The 27,774-nt window shown below is 44.3% G+C and overlaps 1 protein-coding gene across 14 annotated transcripts in view; it reads left to right on the top strand.

Annotated features, from left to right (window-relative positions):
* The window catches only part of Sei (potassium voltage-gated channel seizure), a 114,690-nt gene extending 97,029 nt beyond the window's left edge, over positions 1-17,661 (top strand). For 6 of the 14 annotated variants that reach the window (XM_076824886.1, XM_076824882.1, XM_076824877.1 and 3 more), the window contains 12 exons: positions 839-959; positions 1,095-1,215; positions 1,303-1,612; positions 1,911-2,247; positions 3,576-3,760; positions 3,900-4,024; positions 5,544-5,639; positions 6,007-6,159; positions 6,570-6,897; positions 7,803-7,880; positions 9,725-9,964; positions 11,222-17,661. In XM_076824886.1, coding sequence (XP_076681001.1) covers positions 839-959; positions 1,095-1,215; positions 1,303-1,612; positions 1,911-2,247; positions 3,576-3,760; positions 3,900-4,024; positions 5,544-5,639; positions 6,007-6,159; positions 6,570-6,897; positions 7,803-7,880; positions 9,725-9,964; positions 11,222-11,537 — 2,410 coding nt within the window. In that variant the 3' untranslated portion in view covers positions 11,538-17,661. Of the gene's footprint in view, positions 1-838; positions 960-1,094; positions 1,216-1,302; positions 1,613-1,910; positions 2,248-3,575; positions 3,761-3,899; positions 4,025-5,543; positions 5,640-6,006; positions 6,160-6,569; positions 6,898-7,772; positions 7,886-9,724; positions 9,965-11,221 lie in introns of those variants that run through there. The other 8 variants (XM_076824888.1, XM_076824879.1, XM_076824875.1 and 5 more) reach the window with 7 other exon arrangements.
* Positions 17,662-27,774: the final 10,113 nt, after the last annotated feature.

Here is a 27,774-nt window from a genome sequence, read left to right as displayed (position 1 = left end):
TGAGAATTCGAGGCCATATCTGAGCAATGTAAAAATTAATCGTCCGAAGAATCGAGGACCTTGAGTAAATTAGAAAAAACTATTTTTAAAACTATTGCTTTGACTTAACATTAAAAAGGGAACACCAATTAAAAAATATGTATTTTCACACACTAACAAGGGAAGATCCCGAACCTGAAAATTCAATAAATTCTGAAACCTTGTAGGGGATTTCCTCCTGATTACAACGCAACTTTTGGTTGCTACCCAAATGCACTCGAGGAGGGTGAAATTAATCCCCGAAAATTCGGCTATTTTTCGATTTTGTGTTATAACTCGCGAAATGTAAAAGATAGAAAAAAAGTTTCAAGGGAAAACTAGTTACTTCTTTTAATTAGATCTATCATTTGGTAAAAAAAATTATTTTACACTTCACGAGTTATAAGAGAAAATCGGAAAATAACCGGATTTTCAGGGGTCAATTACACCTCCTTAGAGTGAATTTGGGCAGCAAACAAAAATCGCATTGTAATCAGGAGGAAATTCCCTAGATATTCACAAGGTTTCAGAATTTTTTGAATTTCCGGGTTCGGGATGTTCCCTTGTAAGTAATAGTCATTGAGTTGATAAGTTTTTATTTCTACTTTTGGCGAGAAAATATTCTATAATATATTATTACATCATATGAATATTTTCATTTGCACCCCTCTAGCTCCCCTCACGCGTAGTATTGCTAACAGATATTCTGTAGAAAAAATTCTCCCTAAGTTTAAAACCCTCGAAACAATTCTCCCTTTATAATATTTAAGGAATGTTCTCGACGACTGAAATTGTAAACGATGCAATTTGTTTGTCGAAGGTACGCCATAGGAAACGCGGAGAGACCAACGTTGAAGAGCAAAGTCGGCTGGCTGGACATCCTGGCCAACGACACGCATCAGTTTTATTTTCACAACAACACCGGAGGGCCGAGTATAAAGGTGAAGTAACTCCATAAACTCTGCTTTAAATGCCCGTCAGATTTCGTGGCGTGTAACGCTTCTTAATTCGCGATAGAATCGAAGGCATTTTATCGCCAGCTGCCGGACTGAGACCTTTCGTTTGTTCGATTCTAGAGCCGCTATATCACAGCACTGTACTTCACCTTTAGTAGTTTAACGTCGGTGGGCTTTGGCAACGTGGCTCCAAACACGGACACAGAGAAGATATTTACTATAATCGTTATGTTAATTGGATGTAAGTGACCACTTAACTAACCGATCTTCTCTAAACGATCGACGGAACTGTTCGCGACTGGTCGTCATTGCGCACGTTGCTTTCCAGCTCTAATGTACGCCAGTATATTCGGTAACGTCTCAGCGATCATTCAGAGGCTTTACAGCGGCACGGCGAGATATCACACGCAGATGCTTCGGGTGAGGGAGTTCATAAGGTTCCATCAGATCCCGAATCCGCTTCGCCAGAGGCTGGAGGAGTATTTCCAGCACGCTTGGACTTACACGAACGGAATCGACATGAACAGCGTTTTGAAAGGGTTCCCCGAGTGCCTTCAGGCGGATATCTGTCTTCATCTGAACAGAAATCTTTTAAACAACTGTAGAGCCTTCGAGGGTGCCAGTCCCGGTTGTTTAAGGTAATAGACCAATCGTCCTGTACAACGCCGACCAGTGCCGCTAGTAAAACTCTTTCTATACTCCAAAGCACAAGGGTCCCTAAATCTACTGGAACTTTGATAAGCACAGAGTAAAGTTGCTTTATTCGTGGAAGCCAATTAAACACGAACCGCCTTTAATGCCACTTAAAGACTCGAGCCACTCGCTTATCCAGTATTCTTACGTGCCGCGTGTCGCAAGAGCGCGAATAATTATCTGGAGCGCGATGAAAGCTACGTGTAACTTGGCTGACTCGGTGGCTCTGTTTCTGTTCGCCAGGGCATTATCGTTAAAATTTAAAACCACACACGCACCGCCCGGCGACACGTTGGTTCACCGTGGGGACGTGCTGACGTCCCTGTATTTCATATCGCGCGGCAGCATAGAGATATTGAAGGGCGACGTGGTGATGGCCATCCTGGGCAAGGACGACATATTCGGGGAGAATCCTTGCATATACACCACCGTCGGCAAGTCGTCCTGCAACGTTCGCGCGCTGACGTACTGCGACCTCCACAAGATACACAGGGACGACCTGCTCGACGTTCTGGCGCTTTATCCAGAGTTCTCCAATCACTTCAGCCAGAATCTCGAGATCACTTTTAATCTACGAGACGTACGTATACCTCACCGCCCTCTATTTGCCGAATAACATTGCGCAAAGCGAGCAAAAAGCCACCGAGGCTTCCTTTGAACGGGAAGAAAGCGAGCAGAGCCCTTGGGGCGAAGTATTTGAACTTCTAACAAGCTTCCGTTATCGTGTCAAAATTCAAACAAAATTCACTTTGAAGCGAAGGCTTCCCTGCTCCCAACCACGCGAAACTTATTAAACAATTGTTTTTAGCTTCGAAATTACAGAGGAGCAAAGTCTTAGTAACTTTAACATACTTTAGCCCTGCACGTGCAAACATTTTTACTAACTTAAGATGTTAATAATGTTCTTAAAAATAAATTCCAAGAAGTTTTACGTGGTTCTATAACAATGTCATCCTAAATTTACAAATATTCGTGACGACACTTTCCAAAACGCGCGTCCAAAGCGTGTTAAACTTACTAAAACTTTGCTCCCCTGTTATTCCGAAATTGTTTATAATTTATTAATATCCTTACGTTGCTGGGAGCAGTGAAGCCTCCCCTGTAAAACGGTTTCCGTTTCACGTCGATACCTTTTCTCGTTGCCGAGATATCACTGGGTAAAGAGAAGCATGTTACCATGTGCGTCTCACTCGCACCAACCTTGCTGACCTACTCTCTGGGCGCGTGAGGTAGGTCAGTGGCAAACACTGGGTCAGCGTTTTTTCCCCTGTTTACTTGTCTGGCTCACGCACTTCCTGGAAAGAGAGTAGGTCACTTCACCAGCAAGGATGCCACGTCCATTCGCTCCCCCGCCAATTCTTACGGGCGCTTTCGAGTCCTGTATCTGGGCACTTAATTGAGATACCGAGGTGGAACAAATTGCGTTATCAAGGGGACACTCTCGCCTATCTTTTAAACGCATTGGTAGCGAAAATTTCCTTATCCCTCTCGTTGTGTTTTGCATTACGTATGGGTCTTGCCGATTTTATTTAATTCTACTGAACGTGACAGTGGAAATTAAAACTAAAGTTGTATAAGCCTCTGTTTATTTTGCTTTTAAGCTTGGATAGATTTGTTGAAAATTTATGAAGGGGTTTAATGGCAGATAGCTCGAGATATTTCATGTTTGAAGGGCTCAGAGGTGGGGTGTGTGGAGAATGGCAATCGTTTGTGAGTAATTGGTCTGGTAACGCCTTCTGGTAATAGTGTTACATAGGGAACCGCGTGCCATTTCCTCTCGGACCTCAGTGTTCGACGCGTACTCCCTTTCTAAAATCTGTCTCGCGAATAATCGAGCCTGTCGTGCAAATAAAATACTGTTGGTGAAAGCGAGTGAAAATCATTGGTGAATCGTTTGGGGATTTGAAGGAGGAACAGGCTGGTGTCGATCCAATGTCAGCGAGGTTTCCTGTCAGCACTCCAACGGACGTCGACGTCGACGCTAGGAGATTCGCTTTCCGTCCACCAAGATACCGTCGAGGACCGGGAGGTCCTGGCACCAATCTAATCCCCACTGGTCGACAAGACTCCTTGCAGGGTGATCAGGAAGAGTAGTGAGTACCCTTACTCCGATCATCAAACCTTTTTTGAACTTATATGAAAATATCAAAATATTCCTCCACACGATGCTTCAAATTATTATAAGAAATCGAATAGAGAAATGTAACGTCCTTTTTGTCTTTAAAATAACAGCGACAAAGCAAGCGGTCACGGGATTTTGGAGTTCAGCACGGACAAAGCTGGCCAGGACGTGACACCGTTGAACCTGGAGTTCGACGAGCCGAAACAGAGAAGCTCCACCCTGAACTCCATAACCGGTGAGAACAGCCCCATTCTCCGTTCGATGGATTTCTGTTACTCGACTTTTTTTACTCTACCTTCGGAGTAATGCCTTCTCTAGTGTACCGAAAGTTCTCTCTTGTTTGCCTCTACTTTCTGTCTGAGGAATGTTGTTCTCTGCACGACACATAGAATTCTTTACGATGCTCGATAAGGGCAGTACTTTGTCTCACGACCGTTCGGTTCCGTGACGAGTCGAGTGTTTGCTATAAACACGCGGATACGGAAGATCCTTGTGACACAGGAAGGTACTTTTCGATCATGCTTTGCAACACCCGCAACACATTGAACGCTTACCATCACAGAATATCCGTATTATACGAGAGAGACATAGAAGCGTCTTGATACGTTATGTACATACATATATGTGTATATATATATATGAAAAGCTCGGCTTTCCCCCATTTCCCGTTTCTATTCTTTTTTTTTTACTCGACTTGCTGGTCACGTGAGTTTTGGGCTTAGTGTCGCTCGACAGAACCGTTTTTCCCGGGCCAATTAGCAACTCTCTTGCAGAGAAGGTAATTCCGAATCGCAGGTCGCAGAGCGTAGTAATTACAGTTTTGCTCTGATTGCGAGAGTCGTCGTGGAGTGAAAATGGAAATGGAAACCATAGGTACTTCGCTTGTTCTAACATTCGACTGGACATTCAATAACTTCCTTAACACGCTTTGCGTTCTCGTTGCTAATCAGCAAAAGAACTACTTTTACCCATAAATCTGTGAGCCTTAACTGTATTGGCTATGGAAATTCTCTTTTACATGTCCGTACCGAAGAAGTAAGTGCTTTAACTTGTCGAACAAAGACTTGCAAAGGGGAGGAGGAGGAGGAAGTTCCACAAAGTTCATAATCCTAAGTGAACCCCATTTCCACTCCACGATCGCCAGACTACGATTAGATTGATCTTGATTCAATTGCCACTTGCTCGTGTTTCATAGAGATCTTCATTCCTCCGTAGACTTTTTCTGAAATCTCGTCTCCGTAGCGTATGTAGTTCATCTTTCACGAGCTTTATTCGATCGACCTGTCTGCCCTCCCTTACTCTGTTCCCCCTTTATTCTGCCTGCTAAAAACACCCCCTTAACCCAATCGCCTCGATCGAGCTCGGAATCTATCGAGAAATTCGGCTTCGAATATCTGACCACTCCGTAACCACTTGGACGGATCTACAGAGACCGACGTCGACTAGATTTAATTTCGACCACGAACAGCTGTATCAAAATTATCCCTCGAAACTTGAGTCCTTTAAAATCATACTCTGCTCCGTTCGCGATTAGTATAAAGACCTCGTTACAGACTGCATCGCGAATTTAGAGACCGAAAATTTCACTCAGCTTGCACGCAGATACCAGGTTACCAACGGACTTTTAAAATCCACCTAGACCCAAGCAAACGGCCAGAGTGCTCCCGAGGCGATTGGGTTAGGCGAACAGCGTTAAGCTTTGCGTTTGCGTTTGACTCCCGAGTTCGTTAACACCTTGAAACCTGGTTGTTCAGGCATGCTAACCCATCTCAAGCGCAGCATACCGGACCTACGTCAGCACAAGATCCATCTGCAGCCACTGACGAGTCACGATTACCTCGCCAAGCAGAGTAAGTATCCGTATCTCCGGCGCGCAGGCGGCGGTCGTCCGGTGGTTTTGCAAATGCCCGCACCGACGAGCATGTCTTAGAGACGTTTCACTGTAATCACCCCTGGATTCACGGTTATCAACGGGACGGTTAATTAGGTCCCCCTGGAAGTTTTAACAAGAAACTCCTCCGTCTCTCTCACTCTCGCACTCTCTCACTCTTTCACTCTTTCACACTCTCTCTCTCTGTCTCACTGTCTCTCTCTGTCGTTCTCTTCTCTTCCCCCCTGGTCCCCGTTTTTCTCGAAGATGAGAGGCATTTTAGAGGGATAGGAAGGCTCGCGCTGCCTGCCACGGTGGTACTGATTCTGTGCCCTGGGTTTATCCAGTGACCACGCCGCTGACGAAGCCAGCACGGAGAAGCTCGGCGGCCGGCGAGAGCTGCCTCAGCCAGAACGTGGTCCATCCGACCGCGACCGCGACGTCTACAACGTCCAGCCATTACACCACGCCGTCGCCACCTCAGCATCCGCACTCCCATGGTGGGTCCCAACATCCTCACGTCGTTGCATTCGCTGCTCCCCTAGGCGGAGCTCTGTAACACGCCCTGTACACGTTGGCCCCTTCTATCCCTCCCCCCCGTTTACCGCTTTTGGATGATTGGGTCGAGTCGGGGGTTGAGTGGTCTCGAGGAAGCCGGTGCCCGCGAGATGGGGACAAATCGTAGATGGCAGTCTCGCTAGATCCCCCCATAGGTGAATCCGTGGATGATTCGAGGACGAAGGGACGACGAGCCGCACGATATTTTGCCACTCGTCCGCGCGAGATGGCCGTGATAAAAGAAGGTTCGGGTATCATCTCGCAACACCGACGATTCCATCAACCAACACCAGAACCTCTTTGCGCGCAGCGGAGGATAGCTATGCTCACTCGCTTTTGTGCTTCTTCTCAGGTGACTTTCAGAGCGGTCCAGGCCGGCCTATAGAGGAGATCAACGCGAGGATAGACCTGCTGTCGCGGCAGGTGTCGTCTCTGGAGCACTCGATGGCCGGGGACATTCGATTGATCCTGACGTTGCTTCAGCAGACGCTCAACTCCTCCAGGGAGAGCTCCAGCATCGAGATGATGCCTGGAATCGCTCCAGCCGTGGCCGGCAAGCAAACCAGCAGGGCTCCGGCGCTGGTGCAGCGTTCGGCCAGTGAACCGCAGCCGCCAACTGCACCGCCGTCGAGCAACGGGAACGGCAAGATACAGCCAAGCACGTCACACGGTTTGTTCAGGTGAGCCAGCTCTAGGTCTCTAATTGAATAGGAATTAGAACTCTCGGTGGTGATCCTCGCGGTGGCGCACGAGAAATATTGGCGTCTTCAGACTGGGTCGAGTCCAACAGTGAAAAATCAACCCTCTTGGCACGCGGAAACGTTTCTCAGACAGTTTTTACCCTTACTTTATAGAACTTTAACGTTTCGCAACTAAAAATCAATAAGTGCTGATCCGTTGTGGCTGTAAAAGTTTCTAAAGGTAGCTTCAGAGAATTAAAAGTTTGTAGGGTGATTTTAATTACACGATTGCTCCAGGCCCTTGGCAATCTCTTCTGGTATCGAAACGTTTCTCTGAAACTATCAGAGCCAGAGCTAAGTACTTTCGGTAACGACTGATGCTCCTTACAGTCTTTTGTCATAAAAAATTTGATTTTACATGAATGTAGGTAATAAGAGGATTTAAATTATTCGAAGTCTTGGGGAGTCTGTTGATATTACAAAATTATTTATTAAATTCTATCAGAAGAGTCATCTTTTTCGCGCGTTACTGCTTTATTAGTCTGTTCGTCATAGCAAGAATAACATGTGTCTTTTCTCTCTTTCTCTCTCTCTCTCTCTCTGTCTCTCTTTCTCTCTCTTTCTCTCTCTCTCTCTTTCTTTCCCTCTGTCTTTATCTTTATCTCTATTTCTATCTACCTATCTATTTATCTACCTGTCTCTCTCACTCTGTCTTTACTTGCTCTTTGTCTGTCTCTCTCCCCGTTCCTCTCTGTCCGAAATCGACTCGGCGGAGGCTCGACGCCGATTTCAGGATCAGGAGAGAGCGGGGGCGGCTCTTTCTAATCATGTTTTTTTTTTTTCTTCAAGTAGAAATTGATTCTGTTTTTTCCTAGGAAGTAATCGATGTTTTTATTCTTGGAAAGCTTTCTTTCGAAATCCCTGGATCAGTTGCATTTGATTTCGGCGTCTTTTATTTTGGAAAGGTTGGACAAGTTCCGAAGGTGACCATAATCATACTCTTCTTTGAAACCCTTTTCTTGCGAGCAGTGTCGCGCAAGTAGAAAAACGAAACAGCGGAATCTATCTAAACGCGGGAGGAATTCCAGGAAGGAATACAAAACAAAAGAGAACAGTAAACGCTGCTTAGTACCTGCACCCTCTCGGGTTCGCCAATTGTCTCCCATTTTTTTTTTCTTTTTTGTCCAAGCCGTAAGTACGCTTTGAAAGATACCAATGTATCTATCTCTCTCTCTCTCACACACACACACACACTTCGATCTGTCTTCGTTTTTTTTTCTGATTTTTTTTTTCTCCGACGAACGATCAACCTTTTACCATCGATAATCGACATCGACATTTACTCGAGTTAAATCGTATCGATACACCCACTTGGAATGATTCTACTTTGGAATACTAGCGCTAGATCCGTTTGGTTACCTCTGTATTGCGATCGATCCTCCTTGAGTAAATCTTTCTTTCCCTTTCTTAGACCGTCGAGCGAGCATCGTTCACACGACGCGTTCGTAGATCATTCGATTTGGCTTGCGACGTAGCACGTACCGGTAGCTTGACCGGTGGAAGACACATTGGGGGGGCAGACAAGGCGATTCTGCTTTTTCACTTTTCCTTTGAATGCTTGGTTCACCTACGACGCCACTTTGATCACGATACCACTGTCGAGCAATCCGAAGGAAATTTTCCAAGAAGATCGCGTTAGAGCGTTCCTTTATTTTCTTCGTACACTAGAGCAGACACTTAGAACGATGCTTACTATTAGTACACCCGCATACACGCTTGGAGAGTCTACGAGCAACAACGTCGATCACCTTAGAATCTAACATGTAGCTCTCGATCGATGCTTTTGTCAGTGACTGTTCTATAGGACACGTTTAGAGAAATATAAAAAAAGAAAACAGATTGATCCTGGAATTACAATTAAATTAATATACCTACACAAGATCACTGTCTAACAATAGCACACGTCGCTTAACAGAACTTGCCTCCGTAACGACTTAAATTACCCCATGGCGATGGAAAGAGGTAAGAAATTAAACTAGTAGCTGATTCCCCGCGAGTATGAACCGCCACAGTGTAGGACGTAAGTTTCCATTATTGCACAAGCATACGTATGTTCCGCTATACCCGTTTAGAAATCCGTGATACAGTCTCGATAGATTCCTCAGCCACTGATCGATGAGGGGCCTTAGAGCGAGTGGGCGAAAGCTTCTGCCGATCCCCGCGCCTATCTATCAGACATGAAACTGCTGCACGTTCGTGAAAGCAGAGCTGTACAGAGTAGCAAAGCCACGATCCTGATCTTTACTTTCAGTCTCAGCTTACAACCTCCAAACAATCGGTTACCATTTCTCCGCCTTGTGAGGGAGAGAGCGATCGCTCTCTCAAGAATCGATCATTGCTGAACCTCCAAGGTCCATCGAGCACCGAAGCCACTCGCTCCGGAGCCTCCTCGTCGCCCATGGTCGTCGACAAAATTTCCAGCGGACCTATCGAGACTCTACCCACGTTCCTCTTAGCGCACGGTCGAAGGCTCGTGCTCCCCTTTCGAACGTTAGCGTAACGAGCAACGACGGATACTTAAGAAGAGACCCGATCGTAGAGCAACCCGATAATGTCGATGTCCGATTACCACGGTTACCGGTTAGGAGCCCCGATCAGCCAGACATGCGACACTGTTCGGGACACTTAGAGAAATTAGAGGCCTACCGAATCCCCTTGTACATAATCACGTGCTTCAAGTAAATTTCGCTGCTGCTCGTTAGCGGTCGCGTCGTGCCGCTGCTCGTGCCCGCCAATCACACTAACGCCCCCCGATTTCCGTCTCCAGCAGACCCCCGACCAGGGAACCGACCTCCACGTCCTCGGGCACGTCACGTCTGACGGTCACGTCCGACACGTCAGCCCTGGCGACGGCCCTGCAGACGGCGCTGAACGGGAGAACGGCACCGACCAGGTCGCAGAGCCAGCCCGTCGACCTGGCGGTACCACCGACCTCGCAGCAGGCTCCCCTGCCGCACGCCTGGCACAGCCATCCTGCTGCCTTCAGGAGAGGAGAGTTCAGGAGCGGGTGCGTTGGAAATTTCAACTCCATCCAACCCCCTAACTATCTCCAACCACCGAATGCCTCTTGCTTTCTTCGAGCGATTTGGCAGTGAGGGCCGTTTATCCCTATAAAAGAAGAAGTCCCGACTGACTGACTGACTCATCAACTCCCAGCTCAAACCGTTTAACCTAGGAACGCGAAATTTGGGAAGTGTATTGTTTTCATGACGCAGGAAGGATTTTTGACAGTTCCGTGCCCAAGGGGGTGAAAAAGGGTAAAATGTATTTTCTCGGATTCCTTTTGGATTTTAGGCATTTGTGTGGGCAATCTTTGTGAGTAAGAACCAAGTTGATATCTAATCGGGTCTAAGAGATATTAATCTCTAAGAGATATTAATCTCTGAGAGATATTAATCTCTAAGAGATATTAATCTCTAAGAGATATTAATCTCTAAGAGATATTAATCTTAAAAGATTGCCCACACAAATGTCTAAAATCCATTTTCAGAATTTTGCCCTAATCAACCCGTAAGGGGGTGAAAAGGAGTAAACTGTGTTTTCTCGGATTCCTTTTGGATTTTAGGCATTTGTGTGGGCAATCTTTGTGAGTAAGAACCAAGTTGATATCTAATCGGGTCTAAGAGATATTAATCTGTAAGAGATATTAATCACTAAGAGATATTAATCTCTAAGAGATATTAATCTGTAAGAGATATTAATCTCTAAGAGATATTAATCTCTAAGAAATATTAATCTGTAAGAGATATTAATCTCTGAGAGATATTAATCTCTAAGAAATATTAATCTGTAAGAGATATTAATCTCTAAGAGATATTAATCTCTAAGAGATATTAATCTCTAAGAGATATTAATCTTAAAAGATTGCCCACACAAATGTCTAAAATCCAATTTCAGAATTTTGCCCTAATCAACCCGTAAGGGGGTGAAAAGGAGTAAACTGTGTTTTCACGGACTTCTCAATATTTCTTAGGCCCGATTTGATATCAAATCGGTGTTCGCATACAAAGCTTACCCAATCAACCCCTAAGTAGATGAAAAGGGGTTAACTGTGTCTTCGCGGAGTCCTTAGTAACTCTTATAAATCTGTATTTTGCTAGTCATTAATAATTCAGATATCTACCATCTTCGAAAGATCCTTATACCCATACTCCTTCGTCTACTCCACCTGAAGCTTGCCTCAACTCATCCATGAGATCCGTCTCTAATAAATACAAAATTCCACCTCTACCCAGCCACTGACATTTCCGTTGACCCTCCACAGGTACAGCTCGTTCAACAAGCGGTCGGAGCCAGAGGGTGACGAACCGTGGAGCTGCGTGGTGTCGGTGTCGGACAGAGGAGGCGCCCAGCGCCCTCGGAGCAGCGAGTCCCGGAAGGAGTCGACGAACACCAGCAGCCAACGTCCGGACGGCAGACAGCAGGCTGCCCAGGATGGCGCGCAGGCACAGGCGTCGGGACAGCGGCAAGAGTCCTCGAGGCAGACCAGCGAGGATATGTCCTGGGAGTTCACGATAAACGAGGCGCCGATCGCCAGATTGGAGTCGCTGGACGAGCTCGATCAGGACCACGGCAGTTAAGGGCGTGGCTCCCCTTCGCGTTTCGAAGTACCTTTCGAAATCTGCCACTGAATAGCGACGCGTCGCCGGCGTTGGCGGATCGGCGACCAATCATCACTCGGATGGCTGTGGACTCCTTCCGTTTCCCTTTCAAGGATCTAAACGCGGCGCCAAGACAGGTGACACGCTTGACGAGGGACCTTCTTCTGGGGCTCCTCTTCGATCTCGATTTACGCACGAGCTCCTTTCTTCGCCGGTGATCGCTAAATTGGGAGCTTCGGCGGAAGTTTGTAGAGACTGGTCTCAACTTCACCGCATCCCCCGGGTACATTCGTTTTTCTACTTGTATTAGACCTGAGAGTTTAATATCCCAAGTAGAGCTGTTTCGGTTTCTTAGAGTCGTTGCTTCGCGGACACTGTGTTACTAATGGTGAGATGTCTGTGACTAAATTAGTAACTTCAGTACTTGATCGTTGCTTTGTGTTCTCGCACCATTGACCGTTGACGAGCCAGTCCTACAGTTTCTTGTAAACTTTCAGTCTCAGTTTCAACACTTTAAATCGCTCTCTACTGTGATCGTTGAGGAGGCTCGCCAGGAGAAGGTCCATCTGCGCGTGCCGAGCGGTATCGACGCGCGGTGCGAGGCGTAAGCTTAAGGAGCGAAAAGACGAGAGAAAAGAGTGAGAACAGAAAGAACGGGGCGGCGTTTCAGAAACGAAAGTTACACCCAAACACGCGACAACCCCGTGTGAAACGGGTGGCGTCTTTAAATCCGACCGCAGGAGCAAAGAACTTGCCTTCGAGGTTTCTACTCGCATCGATCATTATTTCCTTTGAGCAATTCATTTTTTTTTTCAATTTCAAATTAATCGAACCGATAACCGAGATACACGCATATATATATATATAATCCTTCGCATCGCGAGATTTTTCGTTCCCATCGAGGAGAAAGCTTTCGTTGCTCACCATCGCGAACCACGGAAAACTGTAGCGCGAATAGAAGAATCGGCGGGGGGGGGGGCAGAGAGTTTTTAGCGAAATAATGAAGTACAAGGCGATGGCAGAGGGTCGACTTTCGTAGAATTAAAGGAAATAACGACGGGGGTTCTCGAATTTCACAGTCCTTCGCGAGTATATATATATATATCGACTGAGGGCACCTACGTTTTTTTAAATTGCTTATAGGCGACGTTCGAAGAAGTTAAAGTAACGGGAAAGAGCGAGCGGGCTTATCGGAACAGAGCGATCGCGCGAGAATTGTTAAAAGCTATGGGAGATATCATACGAGTAAGTTTTAAACGAGAACGCGGGGGCATTTTGTCTGGTGAAACGAGACGTTGAACAACCGCAACCAAGAGGGGGTAATAAAGAAATTGATACGTGAGAGAACAATTCTGAGTGCCACCTACGAACTGCAATGTCCTTTATACAGACAAAAAGGTATATTTAAAATGAAGAGGATTATTGAGGAAAGGAAATAGAGGGCAGGGGTGAATTGGAAAATTATTGCGGAGGGAATTTAGATAATTACTAATATTCTTACTGTTATTATTATTGCTATTATTATCATCATATTCTATTGCATTATTATTATTGCCATAAAGTAGGGAAGAAACGCAAGCGCGATGGGGAGGAGGCGAAGAAACAGTAATAGCGGTTGGGAAAGGAAACGAAGCAGAAGTAACAATTGCCCGCGCAATAACAGTACATGAATAATTATACATATTATATATATATACACACACACATACACGGCGCGCGTGCAGCGAGAGAAAATTTTTTACAAAGGTATTTCGAATTTAAATTAATTGCTCCTAAAGCGTAACGTTGGTTTCTCTTCCTCTCTTTTCGTTCTCGACCTCCCCGAGTTTACTTTTACTTTCTTCACCCATCCATCCGCGATCTATCACACAGTGATAAGGGTGAGAAACCGGTGATCGATGGTCCTCGGCGATCTCTCGGTGACGGGGAGCGTTTTACTTCTTTTCTCTTTTTTACACACAGAGCTGCTGGGGTGTCGTGTTGTTGTTGGTACATTAACGGGGAAATTCTTGATATCGCTACTGGACTCGTGGGTGGGTGGAAGCTGATCTCTTGTCATCAGAGGTTCCAGATAAAGCCTGTATTCGCGTGTCAGTGGCTAGTGATCGAGATCGAGTATCAGTTTGAAGTAGCGACGATCTTGGTGCTTGAGAAAAAGATATGGTTACGATGGGATCGGTAATGATCGAGGTCAAGCTTCGTTGGAAATGGAAGCTTGTTGATATTGGCATTCTAAGTGATCAGAATCAGAGTCTAATGGTGTTCATATCTTTGTCAATTTAAAGTAATAACGATACGTGTTATCAGTTTGCCTTGGATATAAATGAGCATAAGGAGAAGTGAAATACACTTTGGATAGTCAGTTTAAACGTCAATCAAATTCGATTGCAGCAATACTTTGATCTCGAATGATCCAGATCGAGTATGGATAACAAGGAGAGGAGGTACGTGTAGAGAATTGTAGCCAAGCACACAAGTAAGAGAAAAGGTATCGCGTGAAAGGAAAAAGAAGAATGAAAGGGGCGAGGATTGATTAACAGCGAGATTAGCGAGCGAGGGAAGTCCGATCGAGGACCATCGATCACCGATCTATTCGTTCTTTGCTCAGTATTTTAGACTGTAAATGATACCGATACATTCGATGTAACGATTAAACGACTCGTAGTTACTTTGTAACGAGAAGAGCAGCGGCGCAGCGCTAATGAGAAGCAGCTTTTTAATTACAGATAGCGATTATCTTTGATTATTACTAACAGTAGTACACGCAGCACACGTGGATTTTCGCACTTAGGTACACGGCGAAACGATACGGATTTAATTGCTCTTTAAAAAAGAAAACGGACGTTCGACCTGGCCCAGGCAGAGGACAGCAGTGGTGATTGACTAGAAGTTACATTCTTAATTCAAATTTACACCGTCGCCATAAAGTGCAATAAAATTCCCCTCTCGTCCCTTTAAATACCTCCACCCTCGCTATCCTATCTGTTTAAAATTACCTTCGCTAAATTAACCGTCGGCAATAGATGCACGAGGGCAATGAAAAATCCCTTCAACGATTCTGCCCTTCTACCCTCTCAACATCATTTCCCTTCCTCCCAGGGGGTCGCAATCGGACTATCCGCTTACAATTGCCACTACTGTCCTCGAGTTCCGCTCCACAGACGTATCGACGAAGACGTGGCGAGGGTGAAGCAGCGTTTTCGTTCCGGAGAAAGTTCAATTAAACGATAGGAAGAGAGTCGGATACCAGAGACACGTCCATCCCATCATTCGAGGAGAAACATTCGCGGGGTTACGTTCGAGATGGACGGATCCCAGCACCGTACCCTCTATCGACATCGAATTTTTGCAGACTTTTTAGAAATTACGCGCGCGTACCACGGCAATTGGGCTAATTTCTCGAGCGAGATGTACCGTTTGTGTCCGACTATCCTGATCCCGGAGGGGGTACAGATCCCCTTCGAGGTCAGGCTAGATCCTTCCCCTGGATGTCTGCCGTCGAGCTGTGCCTGGATTCACCGAGTCGCGTTCCCTCGAGCTACTCTAATGCAGGACGATCCTGAATCCAGCGGACAGCTCGCCCGCGTGCTCTTCGTCCTTCGTCGTTTCCAGCGAGCGAGAGCGAACACGTTTCTTGGACCTTAGTCCTCGCACGAATAGCTTCGGGTATCCCGATTATCATTCCCGGGACGAACGATAAACGGGACGCGTGGTCTGCGTAAACTGTCGTATGCGACGATACACGTGGACGCGGTTGCTCGTGAGGATCCATGTGCACTTTGCGCGACTGATGCTAGCGCAGAGAAACGGTGAACTTGGATGGTCCTGTGAGCATTGAATCTAGGGGGCTAGGTCCATAGCTGATACTATGTTGATTCTGCCTGGCAGAGGCGAATTTGGGTGTAGGCTAAGTAGGTAGGCTCCTGCCTAGGATGGCAAATTTTCAGAAGCTACAAATTTTGGGGAGTCGCAAATTTTCGGAAGCTACAAATTTTGAGGAGCGACACATTTTGGGGAGCATCGAATTTTAAGGAGCAATAAATTACATTTTGGGGTGGAAATTTTTGAGTGATAGCGTCAAGGTTTGCACAAGTATATCAGTACTTTGACATATCATGTGTACACTTGATACTTTGACGCCGACTCTTCCCTTTCCACCCAGCGACATTAATTAAAAATTTCGAATGGGAAAGAATGAGCCTTGTTCAAGCATCGAGCTTCTACTTTATATTTTGTTGGTTCTAAGAATCTTTTAACATTTACAGCCTGTAGCCTCTTTGAATATTGATGAAACGGAGCTTGCGTATGATATATGTCACCTTAAGTGAGTGTGCATGGATTCTTGCGATCGGCTGCGCATATATGTACATATATGTATGTATCCGTTTTTTTTTTAAATCGAAGCTGCCTCTCGCTTTTCAATTCTACCGCGGCAAATCGAGAGAGGGAGGGAGAAGGGGGTACAACAGGATGTTCGGAGGGTGTTGTTCGTGCCAGGACCGAGATTAAAGTCGTCTAGACCAGGCTGTGTGACAGAATTCCGTCAGGGGTGCTCCTCGACGAACAGCCGCGTGATTGTTCGTTTAACAAATAAGGGATCCGTCTCTCTGTTACGCGCTGAGCAAATGTGATCGCTCGTATGGTGGTCGAGATCGTTCGAAACAATTAAATTAAACTTGTTTATTCACGTACATTACGCCGAACTGCGTACATTCTGATATTGCAACGCAACAACGAACATGAATTTTCAAGGTTTCACTATTCCGGCAAAGAAATATAACGCATAATTTAGTAGATCGCTGTTATTAATTCTGCAATCGCGTTCGCCACCGATTGTAGTGATCCAGTTTGTAACTACCCCGTAATTTATCTTCCTGATCGATTTCAGTAAACGATTGATTGCTGAAATAGTTTCAGGCGACTTGTCTTATTCGTCAGACGCTTTTGCAATCTACTTACCTGTGCCATCTTCGTGATTTTCTGGTCACAAAAATGGGAAGGCTCAGAGAAAGTGTTTATTTCAAGAAATGGTACAAGCTTCGTAAAATTTATTTGTGCCGTTTAGAATAACGTTGGAGCTACATGTACGTAGGGAACTGGTTGAAAGGGCCCGACCACCGCGAGCGATCAATTGCCCCGAGCGATGAAGGATACAGAGAGCTCGAGGATCACCCTTCATGGATGCGTCTTTCGTTTGTAAAAATAGAAAATGGGTTAAGGCAATTGACCGAGGGATAAGGTTAAGCGAACGGCGTATTAAAAGAGAAAAATGGAGAAAAAAAAATAATGAAGACGAAATCCTACCCGCGGTAGATGAATTTACTCGCGTTTTTTCCCAGATTACGCAACTTAAGATTGTTCTGTATATATATGACATAATCTTGGATCGTATCGATTATAAACGGTGAGCGCACTGATTTGTAACACGTAACAAGAAAATTTGTTCGAGAGTGAGCGTGAAGAATGCGTGGTCGAGAGAAAGGGGGTGTGAAAGGGGACGGAGAGACGGTGTAGGTAGGTATAAGCGTGTACGCGCCTGCGAGGATGAAAGAGCGCGCGTGAATTAAATGGGAGAAGAGGAGGGGAGGCAATTAGAATGTAAGGGAGCGAGGGAATGAGGAACGTACGTGTGTGAGTGGAACAGAGAGAAAGGAAGAACGCGTGCGAGAAGAAGCGACTTTTGTACCCCCCCCCTAAATCAATTCCTGCTCTTCACCAAACACCCTCCGATTAAATAAAATTACACGAGTGTCTTTATTCTTACTCCCCCGTCGATAGAGATATTGTTAAACGAACAGAATTTACCGAGTGCACGAGAGATTGTCATGCTTGCGGCAGAGAGAGAGAGAGAGAGAGAGAAAGAGAGAGAGAATGGGGGAAAGAGGGAAAGTGAGAACGAGAGGGAGAGTGTGGGAGTGAGTGAGTGAGTGAGTAAGTGAGTGAGAGAGAAGGGGAGAGAAGGAGAGAGAGAGAGAGAGAGAGAGCGGGAGAGAGAGAGAGGGAGAGAGTGATAGGAAAAGAGAAAGAAAAAAAGAGAAAACAAAATCGCCTCGAATTTTTTTACAGCGTAGCTCAATAAAAATGTTCGCATTCAACGCTCGTATCTGCTTCATTTTTTTCACATTAGAAACTTTACCCATCGCGGATCTCTGTGCAAGAATTAACAAACGCCGTTGTTTGTGTATTTATTATCACAGACCAGGTACAGGATAGACTTATCCAATGTAATTTTGGGTCACACGCTTGGGGGGCTCGCCAGCCCACTTACAACTTTCGTGTCACATAAAACATTATCGAATCAGACTAAAATACGATTACAATGCTACGAGTGGTTGGAATTAAAATTAAATCTTACACTGTTATGATTAATTTCCAGAAACATGTTGCACAATTCCATTCACTAATAGATTTTCGTACATGAAATTATGTTGTATTTGTCCTATTTCCTATAATAGACAAGTCAGATTACTGAAAATATTTTTCTTAATTAAATTAAATTTAGCACCTCCAACCAACAATTTTAACGTAATCAGTTAAAATCATGTTAATTTTAACGAAATTTACTCAGATTTAGCACCTCTAACCAACAATTTTAACGTAATCAGTTAAAATCATGTTAATTTTAACGAAATTTACTCAAATTTAGCTCCTCTGACCAAAACTTTGAACGAAATCAATTACAACAAAGTTAATTGCAACAAAATTTACCAAAATTTAGCTCCTTTAACTACAAATTTTAATGAAATCAATTAAACTAACCTGTAAATTGTTATATGTGAAACTTGGGGATATTTCGACGTGGAAAGAAACTTTATGTAGGCCAATGATGGAAACCTCAATAATGAACACAAGAAAACAGTGAGTTTATATACCTTATACTTTATTGTAACACTGTAAAGGCCTTTTATGCAAATATATTGAATGAAACTTGAAACAAACTGTCTTATTATTCAGAAATACCTTTTACATATTCCTATCCAAATTTCAAATATCTATGGTATTTCCTTAAGAATACCATAGATTTCCTTTGTTAATAAGTCGATATTGAAGAAAATTTTGCAACTAGTGCCCATGGAATACTATTCAGAAATTACAAGCTTCGAGTCTTTCAAAAGCATCACATTAACCGCGAACTGTTTAAAGGCCCATGAAAGGCGTAGCTCTTGTTTGCTACTTTGAGGTGATGCCTTCGAAGCTGAAATTTAGTATACCTCTTTCCACTTCATGTTCTCCTGATATATTGGCCAAAATCTGGTGAAAATTTTCAGATATCTCTAAAATCAGGCTTCGTAACAGGATAACATGACGTGGAAAGAGATGACACAAAGTAATGTCTCCGGAGAGCAAATTAAAGAGCGAGAAGTGGCGCAGAGGTTTTGACGCAGTGACTGTTTAACGAAGAGACGCAGAATTTTGGAGCGCCTCTTACTTGCAACTTTAAGGCGATGCCTTCGAAGCTGAAATTTAGTATACCACTTTCCACTTCATGTTCTCCTGATACCCGGGCCAAAATCTGGCAAAAATTTTCAGAATGCACAAAATTGGGCTTTGTAACAGGAGAACATGATGTCGAAAGAGGTGGCACTAAGTAATGTCTTCGGAGAGAGAATCGAGGATGCCTTCGAAGCTGAAATTCAGAATACCTCTCTCCGCTTCATGTTCTCCTGATACCTGGGCCAAAATCTGGCAAAAATTTTCAGAATGCACAAAATTGGGCTTTGTAACAGGAGAACATGATGTCGAAAGAGGTGGCACTAAGTAATGTCTTCGGAGAGAGAATCGAGGATGCCTTCGAAGCTGAAATTCAGAATACCTCTCTCCGCTTCATGTTCTCCTGATACCTGGGCCAAAATCTGGCAAAAATTTTCAGAATGCACAAAATTGGGCTTTGTAACAGGAGAACATGATGTCGAAAGAGGTGGCACTAAGTAATGTCTTCGGAGAGAGAATCGAGGATGCCTTCGAAGCTGAAATTCAGAATACCTCTCTCCGCTTCATGTTCTCCTGATACCTGGGCCAAAATCTGGCAAAAATCTTCAGAATGCACAAAATTGGGCTTTGTAACAGGAGAACATGATGTCGAAAGAGGTGGCACTAAGTAATGTCTTCGGAGAGAGAATCGAGGATGCCTTCGAAGCTGAAATTCAGAATACCTCTCTCCGCTTCATGTTCTCCTGATACCTGGGCCAAAATCTGGCAAAAATCTTCAGAATGCACAAAATTGGGCTTTGTAACAGGAGAACATGATGTCGAAAGAGGTGGCACTAAGTAATGTCTTCGGAGAGAGAATCGAGGATGCCTTCGAAGCTGAAATTCAGAATACCTCTCTCCGCTTCATGTTCTCCTGATACCTGGGCCAAAATCTGGCAAAAATTTTCAGAATGCACAAAATTGGGCTTTGTAACAGGAGAACATGATGTCGAAAGAGGTGGCACTAAGTAATGTCTTCGGAGAGAGAATCGAGGATGCCTTCGAAGCTGAAATTCAGAATACCTCTCTCCGCTTCATGTTCTCCTGATACCTGGGCCAAAATCTGGCAAAAATCTTCAGAATGCACAAAATTGGGCTTTGTAACAGGAGAACATGATGTCGAAAGAGGTGGTACTAAGTAATGTCTTCGGAGAGAGAATCGAGGATGCCTTCGAAGCTGAAATTCAGAATACCTCTCTCCGCTTCATGTTCTCCTGATACCTGGGCCAAAATCTGGCAAAAATCTTCAGAATGCACAAAATTGGGCTTTGTAACAGGAGAACATGATGTCGAAAGAGGTGGCACTAAGTAATGTCTTCGGAGAGAGAATCGAGGATGCCTTCGAAGCTGAAATTCAGAATACCTCTCTCCGCTTCATGTTCTCCTGATACCTGGGCCAAAATCTGGCAAAAATCTTCAGAATGCACAAAATTGGGCTTTGTAACAGGAGAACATGATGTCGAAAGAGGTGGCACTGAGTAATGTCTTCGGAGAGAGAATCGAGGATGCCTTCGAAGCTGAAATTCAGAATACCTCTCTCCGCTTCATGTTCTCCTGATACCTGGGCCAAAATCTGGCAAAAATTTTCAGAATGCACAAAATTGGGCTTTGTAACAGGAGAACATGATGTCGAAAGAGGTGGCACTGAGTAATGTCTTCGGAGAGAGAATCGAGGATGCCTTCGAAGCTGAAATTCAGAATACCTCTCTCCGCTTCATGTTCTCCTGATACCTGGGCCAAAATCTGGCAAAAATCTTCAGAATGCACAAAATTGGGCTTTGTAACAGGAGAACATGATGTCGAAAGAGGTGGCACTGAGTAATGTCTTCGGAGAGAGAATCGAGGATGCCTTCGAAGCTGAAATTCAGAATACCTCTCTCCGCTTCATGTTCTCCTGATACCTGGGCCAAAATCTGGCAAAAATTTTCAGAATGCACAAAATTGGGCTTTGTAACAGGAGAACATGATGTCGAAAGAGGTGGCACTGAGTAATGTCTTCGGAGAGAGAATCGAGGATGCCTTCGAAGCTGAAATTCAGAATACCTCTCTCCGCTTCATGTTCTCCTGATACCTGGGCCAAAATCTGGCAAAAATCTTCAGAATGCACAAAATTGGGCTTTGTAACAGGAGAACATGATGTCGAAAGAGGTGGCACTGAGTAATGTCTTCGGAGAGAGAATCGAGGATGCCTTCGAAGCTGAAATTCAGAATACCTCTCTCCGCTTCATGTTCTCCTGATACCTGGGCCAAAATCTGGCAAAAATCTTCAGAATGCACAAAATTGGGCTTTGTAACAGGAGAACATGATGTCGAAAGAGGTGGCACTGAGTAATGTCTTCGGAGAGAGAATCGAGGATGCCTTCGAAGCTGAAATTCAGAATACCTCTCTCCGCTTCATGTTCTCCTGATACCTGGGCCAAAATCTGGCAAAAATCTTCAGAATGCACAAAATTGGGCTTTGTAACAGGAGAACATGATGTCGAAAGAGGTGGCACTGAGTAATGTCTTCGGAGAGAGAATCGAGGATGCCTTCGAAGCTGAAATTCAGAATACCTCTCTCCGCTTCATGTTCTCCTGATACCTGGGCCAAAATCTGGCAAAAATCTTCAGAATGCACAAAATTGGGCTTTGTAACAGGAGAACATGATGTCGAAAGAGGTGGCACTGAGTAATGTCTTCGGAGAGAGAATCGAGGATGCCTTCGAAGCTGAAATTCAGAATACCTCTCTCCGCTTCATGTTCTCCTGATACCTGGGCCAAAATCTGGCAAAAATCTTCAGAATGCACAAAATTGGGCTTTGTAACAGGAGAACATGATGTCGAAAGAGGTGGCACTGAGTAATGTCTTCGGAGAGAGAATCGAGGATGCCTTCGAAGCTGAAATTCAGAATACCTCTCTCCGCTTCATGTTCTCCTGATACCTGGGCCAAAATCTGGCAAAAATCTTCAGAATGCACAAAATTGGGCTTTGTAACAGGAGAACATGATGTCGAAAGAGGTGGCACTGAGTAATGTCTTCGGAGAGAGAATCGAGGATGCCTTCGAAGCTGAAATTCAGAATACCTCTCTCCGCTTCATGTTCTCCTGATACCTGGGCCAAAATCTGGCAAAAATCTTCAGAATGCACAAAATTGGGCTTTGTAACAGGAGAACATGATGTCGAAAGAGGTGGCACTGAGTAATGTCTTCGGAGAGAGAATCGAGGATGCCTTCGAAGCTGAAATTCAGAATACCTCTCTCCGCTTCATGTTCTCCTGATACCTGGGCCAAAATCTGGCAAAAATCTTCAGAATGCACAAAATTGGGCTTTGTAACAGGAGAACATGATGTCGAAAGAGGTGGCACTGAGTAATGTCTTCGGAGAGAGAATCGAGGATGCCTTCGAAGCTGAAATTCAGAATACCTCTCTCCGCTTCATGTTCTCCTGATACCTGGGCCAAAATCTGGCAAAAATTTTCAGAATGCACAAAATTGGGCTTTGTAACAGGAGAACATGATGTCGAAAGAGGTGGCACTAAGTAATGTCTTCGGAGAGAGAATCGAGGATGCCTTCGAAGCTGAAATTCAGAATACCTCTCTCCGCTTCATGTTCTCCTGATACCTGGGCCAAAATCTGGCAAAAATCTTCAGAATGCACAAAATTGGGCTTTGTAACAGGAGAACATGATGTCGAAAGAGGTGGTACTAAGTAATGTCTTCGGAGAGAGAATCGAGGATGCCTTCGAAGCTGAAATTCAGAATACCTCTCTCCGCTTCATGTTCTCCTGATACCTGGGCCAAAATCTGGCAAAAATCTTCAGAATGCACAAAATTGGGCTTTGTAACAGGAGAACATGATGTCGAAAGAGGTGGCACTAAGTAATGTCTTCGGAGAGAGAATCGAGGATGCCTTCGAAGCTGAAATTCAGAATACCTCTCTCCGCTTCATGTTCTCCTGATACCTGGGCCAAAATCTGGCAAAAATCTTCAGAATGCACAAAATTGGGCTTTGTAACAGGAGAACATGATGTCGAAAGAGGTGGCACTGAGTAATGTCTTCGGAGAGAGAATCGAGGATGCCTTCGAAGCTGAAATTCAGAATACCTCTCTCCGCTTCATGTTCTCCTGATACCTGGGCCAAAATCTGGCAAAAATTTTCAGAATGCACAAAATTGGGCTTTGTAACAGGAGAACATGATGTCGAAAGAGGTGGCACTGAGTAATGTCTTCAGAGAGAGAATCGAGGATGCCTTCGAAGCTGAAATTCAGAATACCTCTCTCCGCTTCATGTTCTCCTGATACCTGGGCCAAAATCTGGCAAAAATCTTCAGAATGCACAAAATTGGGCTTTGTAACAGGAGAACATGATGTCGAAAGAGGTGGCACTGAGTAATGTCTTCGGAGAGAGAATCGAGGATGCCTTCGAAGCTGAAATTCAGAATACCTCTCTCCGCTTCATGTTCTCCTGATACCTGGGCCAAAATCTGGCAAAAATTTTCAGAATGCACAAAATTGGGCTTTGTAACAGGAGAACATGATGTCGAAAGAGGTGGCACTGAGTAATGTCTTCGGAGAGAGAATCGAGGATGCCTTCGAAGCTGAAATTCAGAATACCTCTCTCCGCTTCATGTTCTCCTGATACCTGGGCCAAAATCTGGCAAAAATCTTCAGAATGCACAAAATTGGGCTTTGTAACAGGAGAACATGATGTCGAAAGAGGTGGCACTGAGTAATGTCTTCGGAGAGAGAATCGAGGATGCCTTCGAAGCTGAAATTCAGAATACCTCTCTCCGCTTCATGTTCTCCTGATACCTGGGCCAAAATCTGGCAAAAATCTTCAGAATGCACAAAATTGGGCTTTGTAACAGGAGAACATGATGTCGAAAGAGGTGGCACTGAGTAATGTCTTCGGAGAGAGAATCGAGGATGCCTTCGAAGCTGAAATTCAGAATACCTCTCTCCGCTTCATGTTCTCCTGATACCTGGGCCAAAATCTGGCAAAAATCTTCAGAATGCACAAAATTGGGCTTTGTAACAGGAGAACATGATGTCGAAAGAGGTGGCACTGAGTAATGTCTTCGGAGAGAGAATCGAGGATGCCTTCGAAGCTGAAATTCAGAATACCTCTCTCCGCTTCATGTTCTCCTGATACCTGGGCCAAAATCTGGCAAAAATCTTCAGAATGCACAAAATTGGGCTTTGTAACAGGAGAACATGATGTCGAAAGAGGTGGCACTGAGTAATGTCTTCGGAGAGAGAATCGAGGATGCCTTCGAAGCTGAAATTCAGAATACCTCTCTCCGCTTCATGTTCTCCTGATACCTGGGCCAAAATCTGGCAAAAATCTTCAGAATGCACAAAATTGGGCTTTGTAACAGGAGAACATGATGTCGAAAGAGGTGGCACTGAGTAATGTCTTCGGAGAGAGAATCGAGGATGCCTTCGAAGCTGAAATTCAGAATACCTCTCTCCGCTTCATGTTCTCCTGATACCTGGGCCAAAATCTGGCAAAAATCTTCAGAATGCACAAAATTGGGCTTTGTAACAGGAGAACATGATGTCGAAAGAGGTGGCACTGAGTAATGTCTTCGGAGAGAGAATCGAGGATGCCTTCGAAGCTGAAATTCAGAATACCTCTCTCCGCTTCATGTTCTCCTGATACCTGGGCCAAAATCTGGCAAAAATCTTCAGAATGCACAAAATTGGGCTTTGTAACAGGAGAACATGATGTCGAAAGAGGTGGCACTGAGTAATGTCTTCGGAGAGAGAATCGAGGATGCCTTCGAAGCTGAAATTCAGAATACCTCTCTCCGCTTCATGTTCTCCTGATACCTGGGCCAAAATCTGGCAAAAATCTTCAGAATGCACAAAATTGGGCTTTGTAACAGGAGAACATGATGTCGAAAGAGGTGGCACTGAGTAATGTCTTCGTAGAGAGAATCGAGGATGCCTTCGAAGCTGAAATTCAGAATACCTCTCTCCGCTTCATGTTCTCCTGATACCTGGGCCAAAATCTGGCAAAAATCTTCAGAATGCACAAAATTGGGCTTTGTAACAGGAGAACATGATGTCGAAAGAGGTGGCACTAAGTAATGTCTTCGGAGAGAGAATCGAGGATGCCTTCGAAGCTGAAATTCAGAATACCTCTCTCCGCTTCATGTTCTCCTGATACCTGGGCCAAAATCTGGCAAAAATCTTCAGAATGCACAAAATTGGGCTTTGTAACAGGAGAACATGATGTCGAAAGAGGTGGCACTGAGTAATGTCTTCGGAGAGAGAATCGAGGATGCCTTCGAAGCTGAAATTCAGAATACCTCTCTCCGCTTCATGTTCTCCTGATACCTGGGCCAAAATCTGGCAAAAATTTTCAGAATGCACAAAATTGGGCTTTGTAACAGGAGAACATGATGTCGAAAGAGGTGGCACTGAGTAATGTCTTCGGAGAGAGAATCGAGGATGCCTTCGAAGCTGAAATTCAGAATACCTCTCTCCGCTTCATGTTCTCCTGATACCTGGGCCAAAATCTGGCAAAAATCTTCAGAATGCACAAAATTGGGCTTTGTAACAGGAGAACATGATGTCGAAAGAGGTGGCACTGAGTAATGTCTTCGGAGAGAGAATCGAGGATGCCTTCGAAGCTGAAATTCAGAATACCTCTCTCCGCTTCATGTTCTCCTGATACCTGGGCCAAAATCTGGCAAAAATCTTCAGAATGCACAAAATTGGGCTTTGTAACAGGAGAACATGATGTCGAAAGAGGTGGCACTGAGTAATGTCTTCGGAGAGAGAATCGAGGATGCCTTCGAAGCTGAAATTCAGAATACCTCTCTCCGCTTCATGTTCTCCTGATACCTGGGCCAAAATCTGGCAAAAATCTTCAGAATGCACAAAATTGGGCTTTGTAACAGGAGAACATGATGTCGAAAGAGGTGGCACTGAGTAATGTCTTCGGAGAGAGAATCGAGGATGCCTTCGAAGCTGAAATTCAGAATACCTCTCTCCGCTTCATGTTCTCCTGATACCTGGGCCAAAATCTGGCAAAAATCTTCAGAATGCACAAAATTGGGCTTTGTAACAGGAGAACATGATGTCGAAAGAGGTGGCACTGAGTAATGTCTTCGGAGAGAGAATCGAGGATGCCTTCGAAGCTGAAATTCAGAATACCTCTCTCCGCTTCATGTTCTCCTGATACCTGGGCCAAAATCTGGCAAAAATCTTCAGAATGCACAAAATTGGGCTTTGTAACAGGAGAACATGATGTCGAAAGAGGTGGCACTGAGTAATGTCTTCGGAGAGAGAATCGAGGATGCCTTCGAAGCTGAAATTCAGAATACCTCTCTCCGCTTCATGTTCTCCTGATACCTGGGCCAAAATCTGGCAAAAATTTTCAGAATGCACAAAATTGGGCTTTGTAACAGGAGAACATGATGTCGAAAGAGGTGGCACTAAGTAACGTCTTCGGAGAGAGAATCGAGGATGCCTTCGAAGCTGAAATTCAGAATACCTCTTTTCGCTTCATGTTCTCCTGGTATATTGGCCAAAATCTGGCGAAAATTTTCAGATATCTCTAAAATCAGGCTTCGTAACAGGATAACATGACGTGGAAAGAGGTAGCGCAAAGTAATGTCTCTGAAGAGAAGTAGAAGCCTTGAACGAATGTCGATAGAGTTTGAGAGTAGCGAATGAGATATTTAAAGTAGTGCTTTAATGCGAAGATTTTTAAAACCACTCTGCGTGGAAGGATCTTTTTAGGTGTTCTTTTTAGCATATCTTTTATATGTGATTTGGAATATGAAGGAGTAAGTAGTGCTTGTTAAATAAAAAAACTCTTTTACCACTTAGCTGCAATTTATTCAAATAAGTGAAATGCAATACAATGAATTGTTACAAGTGTAACTGGGTAATTCGGCTGAAGCAGTATCTTGTGCAAATTTCGTATCAATGAACACAGTCGAAAATGCAGCCGGTTTAACCTCTTTTATGTAAAAATTCCTTACCTGTAAAGCAGAAATATACACGATTAATAATCGCTCTAGTTACAGTATGTGGGATTAGTTACATCGCATCGGCACACTCTAAACTCTAAACATGTCACACATATACAAGCACGCACACACGCACAGCATTTCAACAGATTTCAGAGTAGGTAGTTGCTGAATTGGCCGCTGCTCGTGTCGCACCTAACGTTACCGACTGATTCTAAAAAAGATTACAGTGCTACGAGTGGTAGGAATTAATATTAAATCTTACCGGAAACATTTAAAATCTAAAACGACTAATTTCAATCAACATGTTGCATAATAAAATTATTCCCTTTACTAATATATTTTCATACGTGACAAAATGTTGTAACGTTTCTCCCATTTTCAATAATAGACAAGTCAAGTTACTAAAAATATTTTTCTTCTTACAGGTTTTAACTTCGGAATATTTCGACGGAATGATGGAAACCTTGATAGTAATCGCAAGAAAATAGTGACTTTATATAACTTGCATTTTATTGTAACACTGTAAAGGTCTTTTATGCGAATAAATTGAGAGAAACTTGAAACAAACTGTATTATTATTCAGAAATTCCTATTCCCTATTCCTCTATCAAGTGATACGCATATGAAGTATTCCACACGTTCAAACGCTCTGCGCCTTTGCGTTAAATAGTTCGCAGAGACAGTGAAAAATGTGTACACTGCCTGCAGCATGTGGATGGAAGCTACCTAAAAAAAGGCCACCGTCTTTTAGTACACACGGTTCAGTACATGTATTTTCT

This window comes from Andrena cerasifolii, chromosome 12, assembly GCF_050908995.1.
Source record: "Andrena cerasifolii isolate SP2316 chromosome 12, iyAndCera1_principal, whole genome shotgun sequence".
In the NCBI taxonomy this organism is placed as follows: Eukaryota; Metazoa; Arthropoda; class Insecta; order Hymenoptera; family Andrenidae; genus Andrena; species Andrena cerasifolii.
Note: the sequence above shows the minus strand (reverse complement) of the source record. Positions and strands in the feature narration are given on the sequence as shown.